Source organism: Augochlora pura, chromosome 4, assembly GCF_028453695.1.
Source record: "Augochlora pura isolate Apur16 chromosome 4, APUR_v2.2.1, whole genome shotgun sequence".
In the NCBI taxonomy this organism is placed as follows: Eukaryota; Metazoa; Arthropoda; class Insecta; order Hymenoptera; family Halictidae; genus Augochlora; species Augochlora pura.
This window is the reverse complement of record NC_135775.1, coordinates 28006637-28025784: the sequence shown is the minus strand read 5'-3', so window position 1 is coordinate 28025784 and position 19148 is coordinate 28006637. Positions and strand designations below refer to the sequence as shown.

At 50.9% G+C, this 19148-nt stretch overlaps 1 protein-coding gene across 1 annotated transcript in view; it reads left to right on the top strand.

The window, feature by feature from the left end:
* The first annotated feature begins 766 nt into the window (after positions 1 to 766).
* The window catches only part of LOC144469176 (uncharacterized), a 34674-nt gene continuing 16292 nt past the window's right edge, over positions 767 to 19148 (top strand). The window contains exon 1 of the mRNA XM_078179145.1: positions 767 to 1724. Within this exon, the coding sequence (XP_078035271.1) occupies positions 1683 to 1724 (42 nt within the window). The 5' untranslated portion in view covers positions 767 to 1682. The remainder of the gene's footprint in view (positions 1725 to 19148) is intronic.

The window sequence follows — 19148 nt, the reverse complement described above, 5'->3', positions numbered from 1 at the left end:
CTCCACCCTTCTGAAACATAAAAAATAAAGGACAACACCATCGCCGTGAATGTTTTTACTTGTTCCGCGTATCCACCGCAGGATTACACCGCCGGCTGAAATCCTCCAAAACGAATTGGCCCGGAACGGGAGAACTGGCGGAACAGAGTTTCTACCGTTGCATGCCCGATCCGCTCCGACCCTCTCGCAAGCGCATTTTAATCCAACGAATGCGCGCGACGAATACGAGATGCAACATCGAGATCGCGATCGAACGTCCGAAAGTCATAGAGAAAAGAAAAAAAACATTGCGGCATGGCCCGCGCACGGCACCGGCGAGCCGCGCAAGTCCGGCTGCACCGCGAGATGCGCTTCCAGCACCGTTGCATTTCAAAAGCCGCGGTCTTTGGACGGGGTCTCCCGGCTGCGTGGAAGAATCGTCGTGGTTCGAAGTTCTGCGGGGAACTCGTGTCTCCCCCGTCGATGGAGAGGAGGGGGGCAGCTCCGAAGCCCCTTGGAAGAAACGAGAGCCGCGGGAGCTGCGAGAGCTGCGAGAGGGGGGTCAGGGGAGGCCCAGGGCGGAGGGAAACAGATTGAAATGCACTGGAGAAGGAGAGCGAGTGCCGCGAGTTGCAGCGATAGACGGAGGAGGGTAGAGAACGTTACCGAGCGGCTCGGAGGAACGAGGAGGACCGTGTTCCAGCGCGTGGTGGACGAGGAGGGTTGCCGGCGGTGCGAGGACGGCAGGAGAGTAGCAGCTCGGAAGGGATAGAGAAACAGAGCGAAATAGAGAGAGAGGGAGAGAGAGAGTGAGAGAGCGAGGGGAGAATTGTAGGGGAAGCGGCTCTCGTGGTGGGGAGGAAAGGCAGCTGCAAGCAGTCGGTGCAAGGGAGAGGCGGCTGGAGCGTAGAACGAGACGGGACCAGTGTCATGGAGGCAGGTCTGGCCTGCTGGCTGTCTGTCGACCTGCTCCCTGGCTTACCTGACAGTGCTCGCCAGTGTTTCCATAGCCGCGTACACCGATGGATCGTCCCGGGATCCTCTCGTGAGCCCGTTGCGCTCGCCGGACACGCTCGGACCTATCATCATCATCATCATCATCATCGTCGTCGTCGTCGTCGTCGCCGTCGTCGGCATCCCCTGTTCACAGCCGGTCTACCGAATCGCGAGCACTCGCAGCACCGGCCGGATCTCGGCGGACGCGGATCGAAGGCAGCACGATCTCGAAGGAGCTCGTCCCGATAGGGGATCATCAGGTCCCAAAGGGAAGACCGGGCGAAACGGACGCGGTGTCGGCCGCGGAGGGAGGGAGGGAAGTGACACGTTGCGATACGATCGATCCAGACGGGGAAGTTACATGCGTTTAAACGGACTGGCTTTCGGCGAGCGATCGCGGGCCAGAAGCAGCAATGTGCTCGTGACAGCCAGGCCCGGGCACGGAATCGGTCGACGCGGATCGGTGTACTCGACGCCGCGTGTTCCACCGCCTTCGTCGAGGATCGTCACCATCCTCGGCCGCGTCTAGCCGAACGCGAGATCGCGTCTTCCTCTTCTTCGAAAGAGAGAGAGAGTTTTCTGATCGACCCGGTGGGTCCCCGAAGAGCCGGCGAGGAACGCCAGAGAGACACCACACACGCCAGGAGGAAACGGATAAAACGTGGGCGTTGAGTGATTGTTGTCGGTGCTAGTTTCCATTCGGAGTCATGAGAGATACCAGCGATATGATGGAGGACGCCTTGTCCGAGGTATGTAACAGATAAGAGTAGGGTGTCCTCTCGGAGCTTTCGAGAGCTTCGCGGATTTTAGAGTGCGATTCAACGTCGAGGTACTAAACCGATCGCACACGTTTATTCACCGGTCTCTAATCTACCGTAGAATTTAAAGAAGCGCTCGTTTCGGAGGCGAATTTATCTCAGGCTTCTCGGCGATAAGAGTCTGTCGACTCTAGGGTGATCGAATCGAAGATTTGACCACGTTCGAGGCGACAGTCATTTTGGGGTCTTATCATTATTTCGGAGCCAAGTTTTCGGAGCAGCGCTCGGCGAATTAATTGTCGAGGGTGGACGGGCTGCTCCCGGTGATAAAATCGAGGAGGAATCGGTGCTCGAAGGGTTACTGAGACGACGGGACGGGTCGTTTCCGAGCGTCGTCTTCGTAGCACGATTTAGAAACACATTGTGCGGCGCGCAGTGGCCCGTTTATGGAGGTCCCGGCGAGGAAACTCGGTCTACGCTCTCGTCGCCGATTTAAAACGTTATTTTTACTCGGTGAACCGGGGGTGGGGGCCAGGGGGTGCGCCGAACGCCTCTCTCCCCGACGAGTTAAAGGGTCTCTTTCTTGCGGGACGTTTTCCAACACTGGATTTCCCTCGTTGGTTAAATTATTGGGTCGATCCCGGCGGTGGCCACCGCCGAGCTGTGTGGATTTTACCTGCGCTTTTACCGGCCCGCTCTAGGATTTCACGAAAATCGCCTGGTGGCTTTTGTTTCCATTCGCCGGGGAAGGACTTCTTCCGGTTTTTCTTTTCTTTTCTTTTTTTCGACCATCGGGAACCGCTCGGGTAATTGTAACTTCGACGGGAACCAACCGGCTGGCCGAAATGACCCACTTCGGGATTTTTATGTCGTCGTTGACGAACCTTCGAAAGCCGTTCGATGGAAATTAGGCCCTTTATCGTTCGCGTGGAAGCTCGTTGGCGGGGTTAAGGTACACAGAGAAACGATGGGATAATAATATTTGCCAATCGATTCGATTGGAGCAAAATTGTCCGGGCGTTTTTTTACCGTAGAAAATTATTAAGATTAATCGACGCGCGTCCCGTTAATCGAGCTGATTACTTTTTCAACGCGGACCTTTGCGGAATGTTTGCGCACGCCCGTTTCAATTTGTCGTCTCATTTAGTACCATCACAACTCCTAGCAATCGTTAATGCCACGATAAGACTCTATTCTTCGCGTCCCCCACCCTCTCCCTCCTCCGTCTTATCAGCGCGAGACTTTTTAATTGTTAGCCGCTCTAATTAAATGGACGATAAAAGCCCGAGATTCATCCGTTATCTGCGGCAACGAGCGGCGGCGCTACCTCTTTAGTAAAATGGTAATGCAAAGTCTCTTAAACCAACGAAACCCTGGAAGCATTTCGCCGCGGAAGATATCCCCCATAATTCACGCATTAACTATGCATTAGCCTCGCGGTATCGGGCTCGATAAAAATCTAACAAAGACCTGCGTCCCTTCCGAGAGCTGACATCGATCGACCGCTAATTTATCGTTTCGCTAAACTCGTTAGTCAAAGGAAAATTATAAAAAACATCGCCGAAGCAACCGTATCGTTTAACGATTCGGAACCGGCGGTAGGTGATCGATCTTTCTCGAGTTCCACGATCCGGACACGGTCCGCTCGTCTTCGAGAAATCGCTCGAAAAGAAACCGATTTCGAGATCGTCCTCTGCGCCGTTTCTCGGACGCGGCGGTCGCGGCGGCGGCGGCGGCGAGCCGCGGAAATGGCGCGGGCCTCGTGGGAAAAAGACGGGGCAAATTGCACCTGTTTGCGTCACCGGTGATAAATTACTGTATTTGGATTTGACTCGGCCCCATTGTCAGTTAATCGTGTTATTTCGGATTCGATGCACTTTCCCGTCCGCCTCGCCTCTCGCCGCTCGCCTCGCCGCGCCGCGCCGCGCCGAGGGTATTAAATTTCGCGCGTATGCGTCGGATCATGAATCCGGGGGCCATTATCGGTTATGTTCTTCCGTGTCTGCGTGCGCTCGCGTTCTCCATACCATTTTCGCTTCCGTTCCCTTTCCATACCGCTGTTCCCCGACTTCCCGGCACCCGCGCGGATCTAAACGAATTTTGATATCAATTTTCCGAGCGTCGTTTCACGAGCGAGCGCGAGCAATTCGAGCAACGTTTCTCCCTTTCGAAACGCCGATCAAATTCGTCCGGCGCGTCCGGAAAAATGCTTTCCCTCTTTCTCTATCTTGCTCTCTCGGTTTAATCATTGTCTCTGAAAAAGGCCTTTGCTCGAAACCGATGATTATTTAACGGGACATCGAGTTTGCTCGAGTGAAACCAGAAAGTCTACCGTTCCACCGGAGAGGAGAAAAAGCGAAAAATAAAGCGTCGAGCGTTTTAAATGGACCGATCTCGTTTTTCCAGCGAAACCTGTGTTCTTCTCTCTCTCTCTCTCTCTCTCTCCCTCTTTTCTGTCTCTCTCGGCATGCACCGGTCGTTAATTACAAGGGATCGAACGCGTCGTGCGTCGCCGCGACAAATAACTTTCCTTTTTCCCCAGAAAACCAGTTTGCGGCCGCGATGCGTCGAGGCGCGACATTCTCACGGTTTAATTGCTGTCGAAAAAGGCCCGCGCGATCGCTTTCGCTGAGCCGCGGGAACATTTAGGCCGCGGCCCTCCGTGCACGCGAACCGCGAGCGAGAACTCGCTTTTCTAAACAACCGAGAGGCATCTCTTGCACGGCGGAAGAATATTCGCGGCGTCTCGTCATGGAACGCGGCACGGCCGGAAATGATGCTGCTTTGGAAATTAATGTTACGAGAGTCTTCTCTCGGTTAGATTCGACGGCTGGAAGAATCGAGAGCCTCTCGCTCGCTAGCTGTTATTGCTAGACAAACGAAATCTCTGCGGCGATAGATCAACCCTTTGCACTCCCCGTGAGTTGTCTCCTCTCAGGGGACATCGTGATTCATATCACTAGACACAACAGCGAAAGTAGCGAACGTGGAAGAAGTCGTGAAATCGTTATGGTAGCTGTTAAGAATTTCGTAGACGATATTCCTCTCGCTTCCGCGCGAGGATTGAAGCAGGAGAGCTAGGCAGAATAAACGAATCCCCGTTTAATTACAATAATTTCCGCCGAGAGAAAAAGAGAGAGAGAGAGGGAGACTTGGACAGAAAAATCCGCGGTTTCCGCGTTATCCCTTTCGCGTGCACGTTTTTCTCCCTCGCGAATCAGAGAGGATTGGCGGAGAAGGGGTGCGGCGGCGGCGGCGGCAAGCAGAGAGGAGACGGCGCTCATCTTCGTCGTGTTTAACATCCTTCCGGTTAGCGTTTCACCCCCGAAAGGGTGCAACCCGAGGCGTCTGCCGGGTAGAGATGGCGGATAGGAAACGTCTCTCGACAATGGGGCGAAAGTGTCTGAAGGATCTTTTTCCGGGCGGAATGGAGAAGTTGTCGGAAGAGTATATATAGAGAGAAAAATATAGTACAAGAGAGAGAGAGAGAGAGAGAGAGAGAGAGAGAGGGATGGAGAGAGGGACGAAAAAAGATGGCGAAGGGTAGGAGTAGCGAGCAGATAAAAATCCTTGTTGGCGTCGACGTTAATTGGATTTCTTGGTGTGTTTCCACCGCGCGGGAACCAGGAGCTTTTGAATGCGTCTACAAATGTGTGGTGGCGGCTGTCCGTGTGGGAATCGCGCGAGCACGTTCATGGAAGAAAATGTGTTTGTTATGCCTATAAATAGAATGTTGCCGTTTAGCTGGTAATGCTGGAGCATCGATCGCGGCGCGGAGGAAATGTCGGCCGACGTATCAGGGCTTGCTCGCCGCTAATTAAAACGTTAATGGTACTCGGCGCATACCAATTAAAGCCGATGCGCGTTCCCGTCGAGTGTATTAACAGTAATTTCGTGCGTTTAATAATCGGGCGGGCGCACGAGGAACGCGGGGCACCGGGAATGACCTTACCCGTCGAGGAGCTTCTGCGGGAACGGGAACGGGAACGGGAACGGGAAAGGGAACGCCATCGGGTTCGCGTAAATTGCTCCAACGGGCGACCTTTGTGCTCCCTAAAATATGATACCGGTACCAGGAACCTCTTACCGACCTCCGCGATCTATTAATTGCTTGGAAATTTCCGTTTCGGACCCCGCGTCTGATTAACTCCTAATCGACCGTCTTACCGGTCGCGGTAATTCTATGTCATCCGCGCGATTACGTGACATCCAGACCGCGGATCTTTCTGCATAATAGAGATCGGCCGCATCGAGTGCCAGCAAATAAGCCAAATTGAATCTTCGTTTCTGCTTTCGCGAATTGAACGAGACGGCACCGTACCCAATTTCGCCGTAAATGCCTTCGTACGCGAAATGAGAGCCTGTCCGCGCGTTGATTGCAACATACCCAGCGCATTTACTCTTCTTAATAATTTTATTATACCGAAGAAGAAACAACAGCATCGGCAAATTATTTACGTATCTCTACCGTTCTACATTCGACCTGCCACTCTTTCCCACGAATGCAGAAAAGCCGCAGTCTATCATGGCGATAGTATTTCAAGCGTCACTGGGCAGATAGTTCGCTCGAGAGCTACCGCAGTTTCGGTATCGAACGGAATCGATACATTCACGAATAAACGTGGCAACGTCAATCCCTGTTCTCGAAGAGCAAGAATTATTCGGTATTTATCGTGCGGAAAGTTCGCGACGTGATTCCCTGTTTTTCCACGAATCGACGAAATCGCGGCGAGCCCGGAAACGGGCCGGGCCAATTGAATTGCTAATTGAGCTCGATGGAACAACGTTTCCGAACTTTGACAACGAAGGCAAGAGCGCTTGCATAATGCCGCGCGGATCGTTGCGCTTTGGAGAACAGTGTTCCTTCGGTCATAATTGCAGATGTTCGACAAAAGAGGAACCAGACCGGGTTCTGGCTGACGTATAGTAACAATTCCATTCCGCGTCGATCCGTCATCTTCGATCTTTGAGTCGGAGCAGCTCGCTTCGGAAACGAAATGGAATAAAAATCGGATCAGAAGTCTCGACAAGATCTGACGAATTCTTCGCGATATCGGGAACCGACGTGGCACGAGGGCGAAGATTCCGAAGAGAATGGTCCTTGTCCGGGGCGCTGGGACAGGTTCCGGCGGAGTTTTAAACGGCGGAACAAATTTCGAAGTTTAATATTGCCGGGCACTAATTGAAATTTTCTTTCGACTCCCGCTTTCAATCTTCCAGCGAGCCGGCAGCCGCCCGAGGGTAAAAACGAGACATTCTTTCTTTTCCTTTCACATCGACCGGCACACTCGCGGAGGGCCCCCTCTCCCTCTCTCTCTCTCTCTCTCTCTCTCTCTTTATCTAGCCCGTTGTTTCTCCATTCGACAATTTCCAAGCGCGGAACTTTTCATCCGCAATTTTCCCTTATCAAAGCCGCGTCAAAGGGGTGGTCGCTGCCAGAGAAGGGAGGAGGGGGGGGGGGGGCCGGCCCCCGGGGGGGGGGGGGGGGGGGGGGGGGGGCAAACATTTTCCAACCCCGGAACGGTGGTTTTCAGTGTTCCGCAGGCCCCAGGGCCGACTCGCAATTACGTAATTCACCGTCGCATCGGGATCTTGATAAAATACAAAAGTACGATTACACGCCGGCTGCCGCGTAACTTCCTCCTGGCAGATATTACTTTCCGCGGCGATTCTGCGCTCTCGGCTCCTGCTCTTTCCGTTCGCCACACACGGGGTGTCCCGCTTCGAACGATCCCCGAGCCCGATAACTTCGCGATAATTGCGCTCGAACCGCGGGTCCTCGAGGAACCGTTCGAAAATATCTGTCGCCGGCATTTCTCTGAAATTTCTCGAACGCCGCAGCAATTTAGCGTTCGTGCGCAGGAAATATTATTGCTCCCGTTGGCCGAGGATTTCGCGCTCGGAGACGATTTTGATAAAGATGTTCCCGATTCTGGAAGACAGAAATGGCGCCGCGAGACGGCCGGATCCGCTTTGTAGGGCGTCCCCGTCCCTCGGCGGGGCCCGCCCGCAGCGATATCATCCTCGAGACTGTCCAAACGCGGCAATAATGTTTATTTACGAGCTCGCGAAACTGTAGCCGACGACGATATTTTTCCGTGTCCCGGCGGAAATGCAGCTGCCATGGAAATTGATTTCGCTGAAAGCTCTCCGCTTGCTTTTCAGTAGCGAGCTTTATGCAGGCCGCTGCTCGGTTACGTTGCTCGCTGTGTTGCAGTTTTCGAACTTCCGTGTGCACGAACATTACCGTCTGGCGTGGCCCGCCGTTGCCCGTCGCGATTCGGGTTTCATAGATTTTTCATCCGTCAGCTCGACGGACCCCACCCCCACCCCCACCCCGGTCTAGGCTCGAACTAATTAATTTCTGACGAGACCATTGTTCGTTGGACACCGTGTCGAAGACCGAAAACTTCGCCGCGGGAAGAAGAGCGGCGCCGACGAGCCAGCCATCGACGAGTTTATTTTTAATTCATCGCGCCTAAGTAGATACACGTTATTCAAGAAGTTTGAGGTGTATATTCCCGTGGCTTCGGCTACAATATCGCACAGTTTCGAACTAACTTAACCACTTACGGAACAATAGCGGCAAGTTAGCTGCAAAAATTATCGCGTATAATGAGGAAACTTTGCGAAGCTGTAGGTGTTCGGGTATTGTACCGAGCCCCGGCCACACGTACCGGGTGCGCCGCTTTTCGAAACTTGGTCGGGCGCGCGCGAGACGAGCTCGGAAAGAAGACGTCCAATTCGAAGAAAATATATTTTCGCCGGCAACGAAAATGCCGGCGAACTTGTTTCCAGCTCGCGAAACTTCCCCTCGATATTCCCCCCCTTCCTCCCCCGGAATCCTTATCAGCTCCCGAGGCTCGCATTCCGCGCGACGCGGAATCTAAATTTCAAATGGAATCTTATTTCGCGACTGAAAACTTTCCTCCTTCTTTTCTGCTTCTTTCCCCTCCCGCCCCCTCTATTTTCCTTGACGGCGAGCTAGCTTCCCTTTGAACCGCGGCTCCCTCCCTTCTACAGGAATTTCGTCCGCGAATTCAATCCGACGACGCGAGCTCCGCGCGATTCCCCCCCTCCCCCTTTGGCGAGGCTTTCCTTCCACTTTTCGCGCTTAGACACCGGCTTTGTTGATTCGGCGGGGCGCAGAGACACGAAGGGAGCTGTCACGGTATCGGCTTGCCAAGGAGTTCGACAATTTCGACAGAGTTCGATCGACTTGTAGGCCGCGGCCTTTGGAACGGCCTGTAGCGGCGAGTAAACATTTTCGATTAAACGAGCCTCGAAAGCTTTCGATTCTTCTCAAGATCCGGGGATTTTTGCGGCGCTTCTTCCGGATCGACTCGAGCCGGAAGTCGTCGAAGAGATTTAATCGGTCAACTATTGTCTACCAAGAGCATTAACCCCTTGCACTGTCGCGTGTAAGAGCATCGACAAGCATTAACAGTCGAAAATTGTGTGTATTTCGCGTTCGCAAAATAATCGCGTTATTCGCAGCAACGAAGCGAATGCGTTCTGCAAAAAGTGCACCGCGTACCCGGTAAATCGTTTCAAACGAATTCGAAGCTCGCAGGAAGGGAAGATCGCTGGTTAACAGCAACTCGAACGATTGAACATGTTGTCCGAGCTGCGCAACGACAAGATCGATCCGTGGGAATGAAAAATGCACTTTATCGTGCGCACCTGCAATACAGAAACGCAACGCGGCAGCCCCGCGTCGCTATTGTTTTTCCGTCCCTTTAATCCATCGGTATCAACCGTCTATTTGTCGAACGGCACTTTTATTCTCCTCCGGTACACTCTCTCTCTCTCTCTCTATGCTCTCTCTATGCTCTCTCGCTCTATGCTCTCCCATAAAATCGCGCGAACATTATACGCGCTAGAAACGGGCTCGCGGCCCGTTCTGCCGAACGCCCCCGTTTTATCGGTTCCCCGTGTAAAATCGATTTATAGCATGCAAAACACGAACTGGGGCCCCTGTATCGGTATCATATTTACGATATATCAATATATCGTTTACGAGGCGGGCGCGCGACGTTTTGTTGGCCTTTTTACGGCAGCTTGCGCATCCGGCCCGCGTAAGAGTATCGATATTCGATATCGCCATGTTTTTACCCCGCTCTCTCTCTCTCTCTCTCTCTCTCTTTCTTTCTCTCTCTCGTTCTCCCCCTATCCGATCCCCGATAACTGCGTTTCAATAAAACGAGCAGTGCATGAAAATGTTGTAAGCGAATTACGACTGGCCGGGATCGTCCTCCAACTTTCTATTACCCTCGATTACGCGATTATCTGTCTACTACGGGCACACGCGTTCCGTCCATTTTCTTTCTAGGTTCTACTGTGTTGCCACCAACCTTCTTGCTCCGCGCGTTTCGAACGCGTTCGATTAAACTCCTGTCATCCCTTACCGGTTCGTAATTTTATGGAAATGATCCGGCACACTCTGCGCTTCGATTCTTCGCTATCGGCACCCAAACCGGCGTTACTTCGACCGTGTGTATTCGGTAACCAACGCTCGTCGAGAATAATTATGGTAATAAACGCGTGCCCCGTTCGGTGCCGCGCGAATGTCTTGATAATTGTTGAAAAATCGTCGATCCCGCGGAAACACGCACGATTATCATTAAGGTCGACGAGACCGCGCCTCGATTTCTTGGAGCGGCACGTTTTTTCTGGGGCGCACGGCCGGCCACTTCCACTTTCGAACGGAACAAGCCCGCCGGGACCGGGAAAACAATTAATATCAATTTATTCGGCGCGGCACTGCCATAATCAACGGTCCATTCCAATTTACCGGCGAAGCCTCTGTTCCGCGGCTCCCCCCGATTCGGCCGAATAATCGGCCATAGCTATTTATTCCTGTCAATGAATTAACATTCGCTCCCGATTCAACGGGCCGCCCCCCGGTTAATTACACGCCATTAGTTTACTAAAAAAAAAATGTTTGCGCACAGAGACAGGAATCCGTATTCCGGCTAATTAGTCGGCCGTTCCCGCGCGAATATTCATTTGCATTTCTAGATTATCGTCCCGGGGTTCATTACCATAATCCCGATGCCCCCCCTCGGGCGGCGGGGCGGTGGGGGGTGGGGGATACCTACTTTTACTTTTGCCAATTTGCCAGCGTTTATCGGTCGACCGTGTTTGTGCCCGCCGGTGACATTTTCCAGTCATTCTTTTCAATTAGTTGAACGACGAGGGTCGGAGAACAGTCTGCGGGCCCCGTGTAATTTCATTTCCAGACGGAATCGCGGATTTTTACAACCGGCAATTACCTTCTATTCTGCGCGAGAATATCCGTATCGCGACATTTTATTAGAAAGCAACAAACGAATCCATTTATTACGTCCTCATATTTTTAGCGCACGTTTATTACGTTAATGTTCTTCAGTGCCATTTACTTAATTCGAGAACGACCCCATGGGATTGCTGGCGATCCTACGGTATTTTTAAATTGTCCTGTTTAAATTGAAAATAGCCCGATGCGAATGTGTTAAGAAAAAATGGTAATTTAGTTATGAAAAACTTGGCAAAATCCGTGCCTTAGAGGTTAATTCGATTATCTCGATTCGGTGAACAGAACCCGCCTCGAGTTTTACCAATTTTTCAACTCTGCTTTATGGGTGCCATTGACGTTGAATGGCGCCGATCCCGGAATACGGTTCTCTTGCTCGCACCGTGTCACCGTATCGCGTGATTCCCCTTAATTTCCCGGGAACGTTACGGCGCGTTACAATTCGTTATATCACCGCCGAGGGCCGACAAAAGTATTTTGTCCCGTGGCGCGATGTGTGTCGAGCCGTTGCTGCCTCGCGACGATAATCGTAACGCATGGGCGCGTTGTCGTGCGACGCGATACGCGATACGCGATCGTGTTCGACCATAATGGGGCCCCTTGTCATAAAATCTGTCGTGACACGCGGGGTTCAACGTACAATCGCGCGAGCCCGTGCGCGATTACACCGCGATTTTCTGTACCGTTTTAACCCGCGGACGACGGAAACATTAAACGAGCCGCGTCGCACGAGATGAATCGCCGCAATTTTCGAAATAGTACCCCTTAATGTCAGAGAAACTTTTCTCAAACGCAGAGAGCACAAGATCTCATAAAACCATAAATTCTGTGGAATTCGAAGCAAAAATACCCGTTCGATTCATTGAACTCTTCGCTAGCCAATTTTACATGCCGGCAAATTATCCAATCAAATCGCGAGCACGGCTAACAAATGATCCAGCGGACCGGTAAAAGCCCTGTATACATATCGGAGCAGCTTTTTCTCTTCTTCTTTTTTATTCTCGTTCTCGGGTCCAACCGGAAATATACGAGCGCGATTAACGGGGTTAAAACGACGCCCGATTAAAAGCAACATTTTCGCCGGGCCAAATACATTCGGGCCTCCGTTGAATGCAGTCGGGTTAGCCGCTGCTCAAAGGGACTCCTCCGTCGCGGCGTAATTGGCAGTGTGGGCTGCGCGCGCGCATTGTCAGCGGAAAAAGTGCTGGCTGAATTTCGATAATACCGGGCGGCGGGATACCGGTCGTTAGTATCCCCTTAACAAACCCGGCGACACGCGGGTACATTTAAAACACGATAATTCGATAGGCGGCGGATTCGAATCGAAGGCGGGGAGGGGAAGGAGACGGCTACGCGGAAACGTTTATTGTATCGAGTCAATATTTTAGCGGCTCTTTTCCGGAGGCCGTCGCCTTCCCCGTAAAAATATCGGTTTTCGATAACAGATAGCGCGCCGAACCTCGAATACAGGGTTTCTCCGTGCGAATTAAACGGTACACGGGCGCGTGAACGAACAGAGGAGAGAAAAAAAAAAGAACGGGCCGAAGGCAGGAGGGGGACAGAGCGAAGAGAAAACGATACTGGTTTCCGGTGGATCCAGTTTCATTAGCGAGCGTCCGCCGTTAATTAATTAACGGGGTCTTGGAGCGGGAGTGAACTGTCGTATCATCTTAATCGCGATCCTATTGCCTCGATCGTTTGGTAACACAAGAACGGCTCTTTAGTCGCGATCCTGTCTCGTTATTGCCGCTTCGACGATTCTACGCCACTGCGAACGCGTTGCTCGCGATCGGGGTGGGGGGTCGCGGAATTTCTTCACGGGATTATTATAACTAAACTGCGGACCTTTACGAGAAATAGAAAGTTTCTTTGTCGACTGTAAAATCAGAGGACGGATAAAATTGTATTTCCTCTTTTAATAATATTAAACGAAGTGAAAATAATGTAACAATATTCTTACATTTTTCTGATACCTTTCCTGTAGTGTATATTATATTTCTATATTTTCTATCTGCATATTTCTATATTTCTCTATTTCGTGTCTTCGACGGATCACAGTAATTATAACAGATTGCAATTAGGACGGTTTAAGCATCCCTAGGATTTTATGGATATACAATGTGACGACAGGAACCGAACCTGTTACTTAATTAATAATGAATTTACAAATTAGCCGCGGCCGGTGGAGCTTAGAATTACGCGGAACCGGTGCATTGGAGCGTCCCTAACAGCGTATCGTTGAACACGATCTATTTATTCGATCCAATTAAGGCCCATAAATCGGTCGTTTCATTACGCGCGCGCCAGCTGCGTAAAGTGATCAGATAATTGTCGAATTCATAATTCACGTGGCAGAATTTTAATTCGGCGCTCGCGTTTGGGAATCAATTAGCCGGGATGAGGTAAAAAGAGAGAGAGAGAGAGAGAGAGGGGGAGAGGAAGAGAGAGCCCGGGAGATTTATTTGCCAATTTTCGATCGTTTCGCCGGAAAACTAATGGCTGTTCGAGCACGACGTTCGCCGGCCGTATAAAATAAGGTAAATAAAAGGGGACAAAACGTTGATAGATTTATCGGTTCGCCCTGTTTCGAAGTCGCGTCCCTCACCCTGAGGAATTAATTAATCTAATTTATATTAAACGCGGCAGCAACGGGGACACCGCTCGCTGCAGCGCGCCGCGGGGGTTGAACGACCCCCCAGAGGGGAGAGGGCGGCTCTGTTATTAAAATTCCTCGGTATTTGCAATTTAGATCGATCGTCGCCGACGAGAAGACCGGAACTAATTTGCGCGAGCGTTTTATGGACAAATTAGTTGCGTTTGTCGGGCGTTTATGCGGGTAGAAAATTGATAAGCCTGATGAAGGGTTGTCCCGGCCTACGGTAACGAGGCTGATTCGCGATTAACGTTACACGGCTGAGCTGGCCGACGTGCCGAGGGTCTCCGTTCCGCAGGAATAAACGCGAAGTACGAATGAAAATTGAACCGGAGACGTTGATCGCGATCGGTACACCATGATTCGTGGAACCGATGCATTAACCGGTCGAGCGGAAAACCTATAGAATCGGGCGCGTACCAACAATTTATTTATACAATTTTGTTAATTTCACTGATCCACCTGGCACGATTTTTTTCTTCTTCAAATATCACGTTGCAACCAGCTCGGACTACGTTTCAATTTACATTCGTTCGCTCGAATTAACTCGGCCGAGAACAGCCTGTTTCCAAATGAAATTTCTTTATGGAATTTATTCCACAATTCTGTCGGCTCCGACAATGTTAAAAATATTGCGTTCCGAGCCGTCGGATTAATTGGTCATCGGTCGTTAATTACTGCTTTTTTTCGTGTTCGGTTACCGGGTTACTTTATTATCGTTCCCGATTCATGCGGCCGAGCGTGGATCATCAAAGAGATTGATCGGACCGATGGTTCAATTATCTCTCTAAAGAGAGACAGAGAGAAAGTGGGAGAGGAGAGGGCGAGCCTGAAAAGATGAAAAAAAATCCGCATCACGTTGCAGCAGCGTATTTACACTTTACCCGCTTATGCGCCGGGCTAATCCATCTTCCCGTTCATTTTCTACCTCGTTACAGAGTTTTATTTAACGAGGCACCAGTCCCTGCCACGCTTACCCCGGTTGTCCGTCATCCCTTGGGACGTTTTATTACGCGAGACCCGCCGGTAATCCGAATAAAACACGCCGAACTCCGAGCCTTTAATGTTAATTGGCTCCGATATTTGCTCTACGAAAAACGTTTCGCGCGTACTCGTTCAATCAAATGTCTTTGCGCCACCCCCGAAAACGAGAATTCTCGTTTCCCGATTCGAATGTGTTAACGGTGCTAGACAATTTTCGTTTCTTTTATCATCTTTATGTACTTTCATTTAGAGACTTTGATAACGAAAGAATCGATTTTTATTTAGATATAGAGGAAATGAATAATATTCGTATTTAGTAGGTCTTACGTCTGTGTATCACGAGTCTGACTCGTTATTATAGGGCAAGGGGTTAAACAAAGAGTTCTCGAGAACGGTCCTCGACCGTATAGGTGTCCTCGACGGCGTAAATCGGAGTGCCGCGATCGTTTTCGAGATTAGGGGCCGACGGAAATAAAATTCGGCCGAGTTCTAATCTCCGAGAGTCCTCCGGTAGAAATCTGCGGGACCGTGCTCTCGGTCGGTTCGCGCGGGTCGTTGCAACGAGGATTTAAGGGGGCGCGATCAATTTTTCCGGTCGCTGGTTCAGCATTCGAAGCCCCGGCCGCCGTTAAACATGATCCGCGCCGCGGCGGGGCTCTCTCCGGTGAATTTATGGCCTGCAATTTTCGTTCTGTTTAGCGATTCCTTGGGCGTATGATAAAAGGGCGGCGCGGAAAAGCGGAGCGAAATGGATTTCGCGGTGAATGTAATTTTGTTGACTCGTGTTTCCCCGAGCCCGTTCGAGGGGTTGTTTCGCGATAAAAATATGTCGACTACCGTTCGAGATTAATAGCGCGTTCCCGGTATCGATTCGACGGAGTCGAATAAAACCCTTCCGCAAACTGACCCGGTTTCCACTCGAGAACCGTGGTTAATCGAGGCCTTGACAAAAATAGCCCGACGCGAACGTGTTAAAGAAAATATTAAGGATAAGTAAATACTAATCAACGCAACGTGAAAGAAATCATAGGGCAACGGGTTAAACGAGCCCGCGGAGAACTCGCGAGTAGATCGCAGAATTTAATTTCTATCTCGGGGGGAGAAAAAGAAAAAGAAAAAAGAGAACCGACTGATAAAACCAGACCATCTTTGCACCGTATTCACGTCGCAGGACTCCCGCGGGTTTTAATTAAAATCTACTCTTTCGTATTTCTCCGCGGCGGAAGTGTAATTCTTGGTAATCCGACGAATTTCTAAATAAATTTTCAGCGGCTCTCTCGTGCAGGCGCGAGCCCGCGCAGAGACAAGTCCGTAGTTCATTAAGCCGGAATAAAACTGGTGGAGTTGGTGGAAAAGCAGCCCTGAATAACCAGGGCTTTATCTGTCCCCCACCCCTGTGAGCGTGGCCGCGAAATTGCTTCTGTAAATTCCGTGTCAGGTGCTTTGAATCGGCCCGCCTGTAGATCCTCGGACCCGCTCAAAGCTGAAATATGTCCGGGAAAATTTTTAATTCACCGCGCGTCCCCCTTTACCGTCTCTACCGCCACAAAGTACGTCTTCGCGACACTGGGATATCCCTATTTCTTCCTTATTACTCGGCCCGCGAACGTGGAAGAGAAGAGAAGAGTGGGAGAGAACGGTAGTGGCAACTGGGGGTGGTGCGAAGGGAGGGGGGGGGGGTGGAAGAAAAATTACGTTTCTAAATAAGACGTAAGGAAGAGGAAGGGCTGGTAAAATACGGGGAAAACGAGAGAACGAGAAAAAGAATCGAGAGAGAGAGAGAGAGAGAGAGAGAGAGAGAGAGAGAGAGAGAGAAAGAGAAAGATAGGGAGGAGAGGGAAGCGCGAGGGGAAAAGAAACTGCTTCCATAAACGTTCCACTCGCGGAATTAAAAACACGGACAGGAGGAGAGAGAGAGGGGTGGGGAACGCGACGCGGAAAGTAATTTCAAAGTAGAAAAAGGGCGGGGACGGGAGCGGCGAGGTAGGGGCTGAAATACGAGCGGGCGGGTCGGAGGGGGAAAATGAAAAAGTCGAATCAGATAGAGAAACAAATTTCCTTCCAAGCTCGTAACAATAGAAAGTCAATTCCGCCTTTATTCCTCCGGCCAACTTTTACCAGCGCCAGAAGTTTTCGTTTCGCCGCGTTAACGCGAACCCCCCCGACCCCCGACCCCCTTCCCTCTCCCCGCCTTTCGTCCCTTCGCGCGATTTTATTCGCGAGCTTATTTTATCCGCGTTTATTACGATCGTTTCGCGAACGGTTTCCATTGCTCCTCCGCCCATGGCATCCGTGTGAAATGGAAACGTTGCCGGGCGCGGCAAATTTATACAAAACCGAGCGAAAAGATTCAATTGGAGCCTCTGGAAATGAATTAGTAGAATTGGAACGCTGCGGGGAAGGGGTTCAACCGTGGAAGGCTCTGCGGGCTTGCTTTGAAATTTCCTTTGATCCCGTTCCGCTAGATTTTTTCTTGAAATTCCACGCAGCAGTCCGCTCTCTCTGTATACTACCGAGGCTTTCAATCATTTTCTTCGACTTTTTTAATCGCGTTGTAGCCAGAGCGGCGGGAACGCAACGGTTTCCCCGGCGATATTGTAAATGCGATGAAAAATTTGCGAAACAACGGTACGTGGAATTATTTTGCAGAGACACGCGGTCGCGGAGAATTCTTCACCGGAAATCGTGTGTAAAATTGCTGGATGCTGATCGAACGAATCAGCCGCTTAACCCTCTCAGTGCCGAAGAACGATATCTCGTTGTTGACTACTTTTACAAAATTCTCTTAATTTCTTTCCAAAACTTGATCAAACTACATTAAACGAATTTTGTACATTTCACTCGTGTACGTCTGACTCTTTTGGCCGGCACTAAAAAAGGGTTGAAAAACGATCGAGTTTTCGAAACAACAAAAGTCGGATGGAACGGATTGATTAAGATTGATACGCGACATTAAAAGCGCGTTTCGAGAGCTACGAAATTACCGGGCCACGGCTCGAGAGAGAGAGAGAGAGAGAGAGAGGGGTTCCGGTTTGAAAAATTAGCGCGAAAAGTGGCATGAAGCCGAAGCTGCTACGCCTGGTATTTTTCTTTCATTATAAGGCCGACGATGCGCCGGGCGTATCTGAGAGGCGCAGCGAGAGAGCGGCTGGCTTTTTTGCGTGGAAATCGTGATTTTTTCGTGGCCGGTGTGTAGCGGCTCCGGACGGACCGACGGGGACCTCGAAGGGAGTCGCCTTTTTTGAAATTATAATGAAGCGAGCGGCCGATCGATCCGGTCTACGTTTAATCGCGCATAAATTGAGCAATCCTCTTTAATTACGGGGCCTCCGGGGGTCCCGCGGAAGAAGGACCCGGCCGTGGATTTACATATTCCGAGGCACTTTGTGGGCCAACAGCCCGAAATCGGCGTTTCCTGGTCCGTCAGAAAACGCGGACACACTCTCGATGCAAATCCCCTTTTTACGCGACGCGACGGGATCGGGAAGCCGGAATAATTTGTAATTAATTAGCCCTTGCTCTCTGGTCCGTGCCGCCCCGCGAGCCCCCTCGACGTCCGGACGAAATAATCAATCGAACGGGAGAACGTTTACCCGGTCTGATTACAACGGAACACTCGCTACCGAGGCCATCGTAATCGAACGATTTATGACGCTCGTTAAAGTCTCCTTAACACTCGCGGCACGAAATAAACGATTTTAATAAACAGTTTCGAGCTGCTCTTGATGGCCGCGCGTCGCGCCAATGCGCTCTCGTAAAACAACAACTAAAAATTCGTCCGAGTTTCGGCGCTGGTATTCGATTCTCCACCTTTCTTCGACCCTCTGTTATAACTACTGCTCTCAATAGAAATATTTCAAGACAAGTAAATTCGAGGGGTTAAATATTCGAAGAGCTATAAATCAATTTCTCAGAACTTGGAAATACATCAATTCAAAATACGTCTCCACTATTTTTAGCCATTACAGTACACGGAAACGTAGAATCGGTAAACGAATTAAAATTGAAAAATTTGTCAATTAATTGTCGAAACGTTTAGAGCCGCGTCCGCGTGCGATTGCAAGAGAACTCGGGAGCGGAACGGATCTGCATTTTGCGACGCGACGCGGCCGAGAGAAGCGGGGCCTTTTTTGCGGCCGTGATTAATGCGCGTCCACTTTAAGAGCCCTCATTGGGCCGCAGAAATGATCGGGCCAGGTTTTTTAATTCGCTGCCGCGTCGGCCGGAGAATTACCTTGTTCGACAACGAAATCATTAAGGACCGTCAAATTTTGCTGCACCGTTTCCGTGGCTCGTAAACGACGCGGGGCCCTTCATCATTCGAGCGCGAAAACCTTGCAATTAGTTCGGCTGTTTCGTGCGGACAATGATTGTAAAGGAACGACCGTGGAAAAGATCGCGGCACCCGGCACCCGGCCGCAGAAAACGGCCGATAAAGGGGGGGGGGGGGGGAGCAGATCCGAATGAATGGGCGTGAATACTT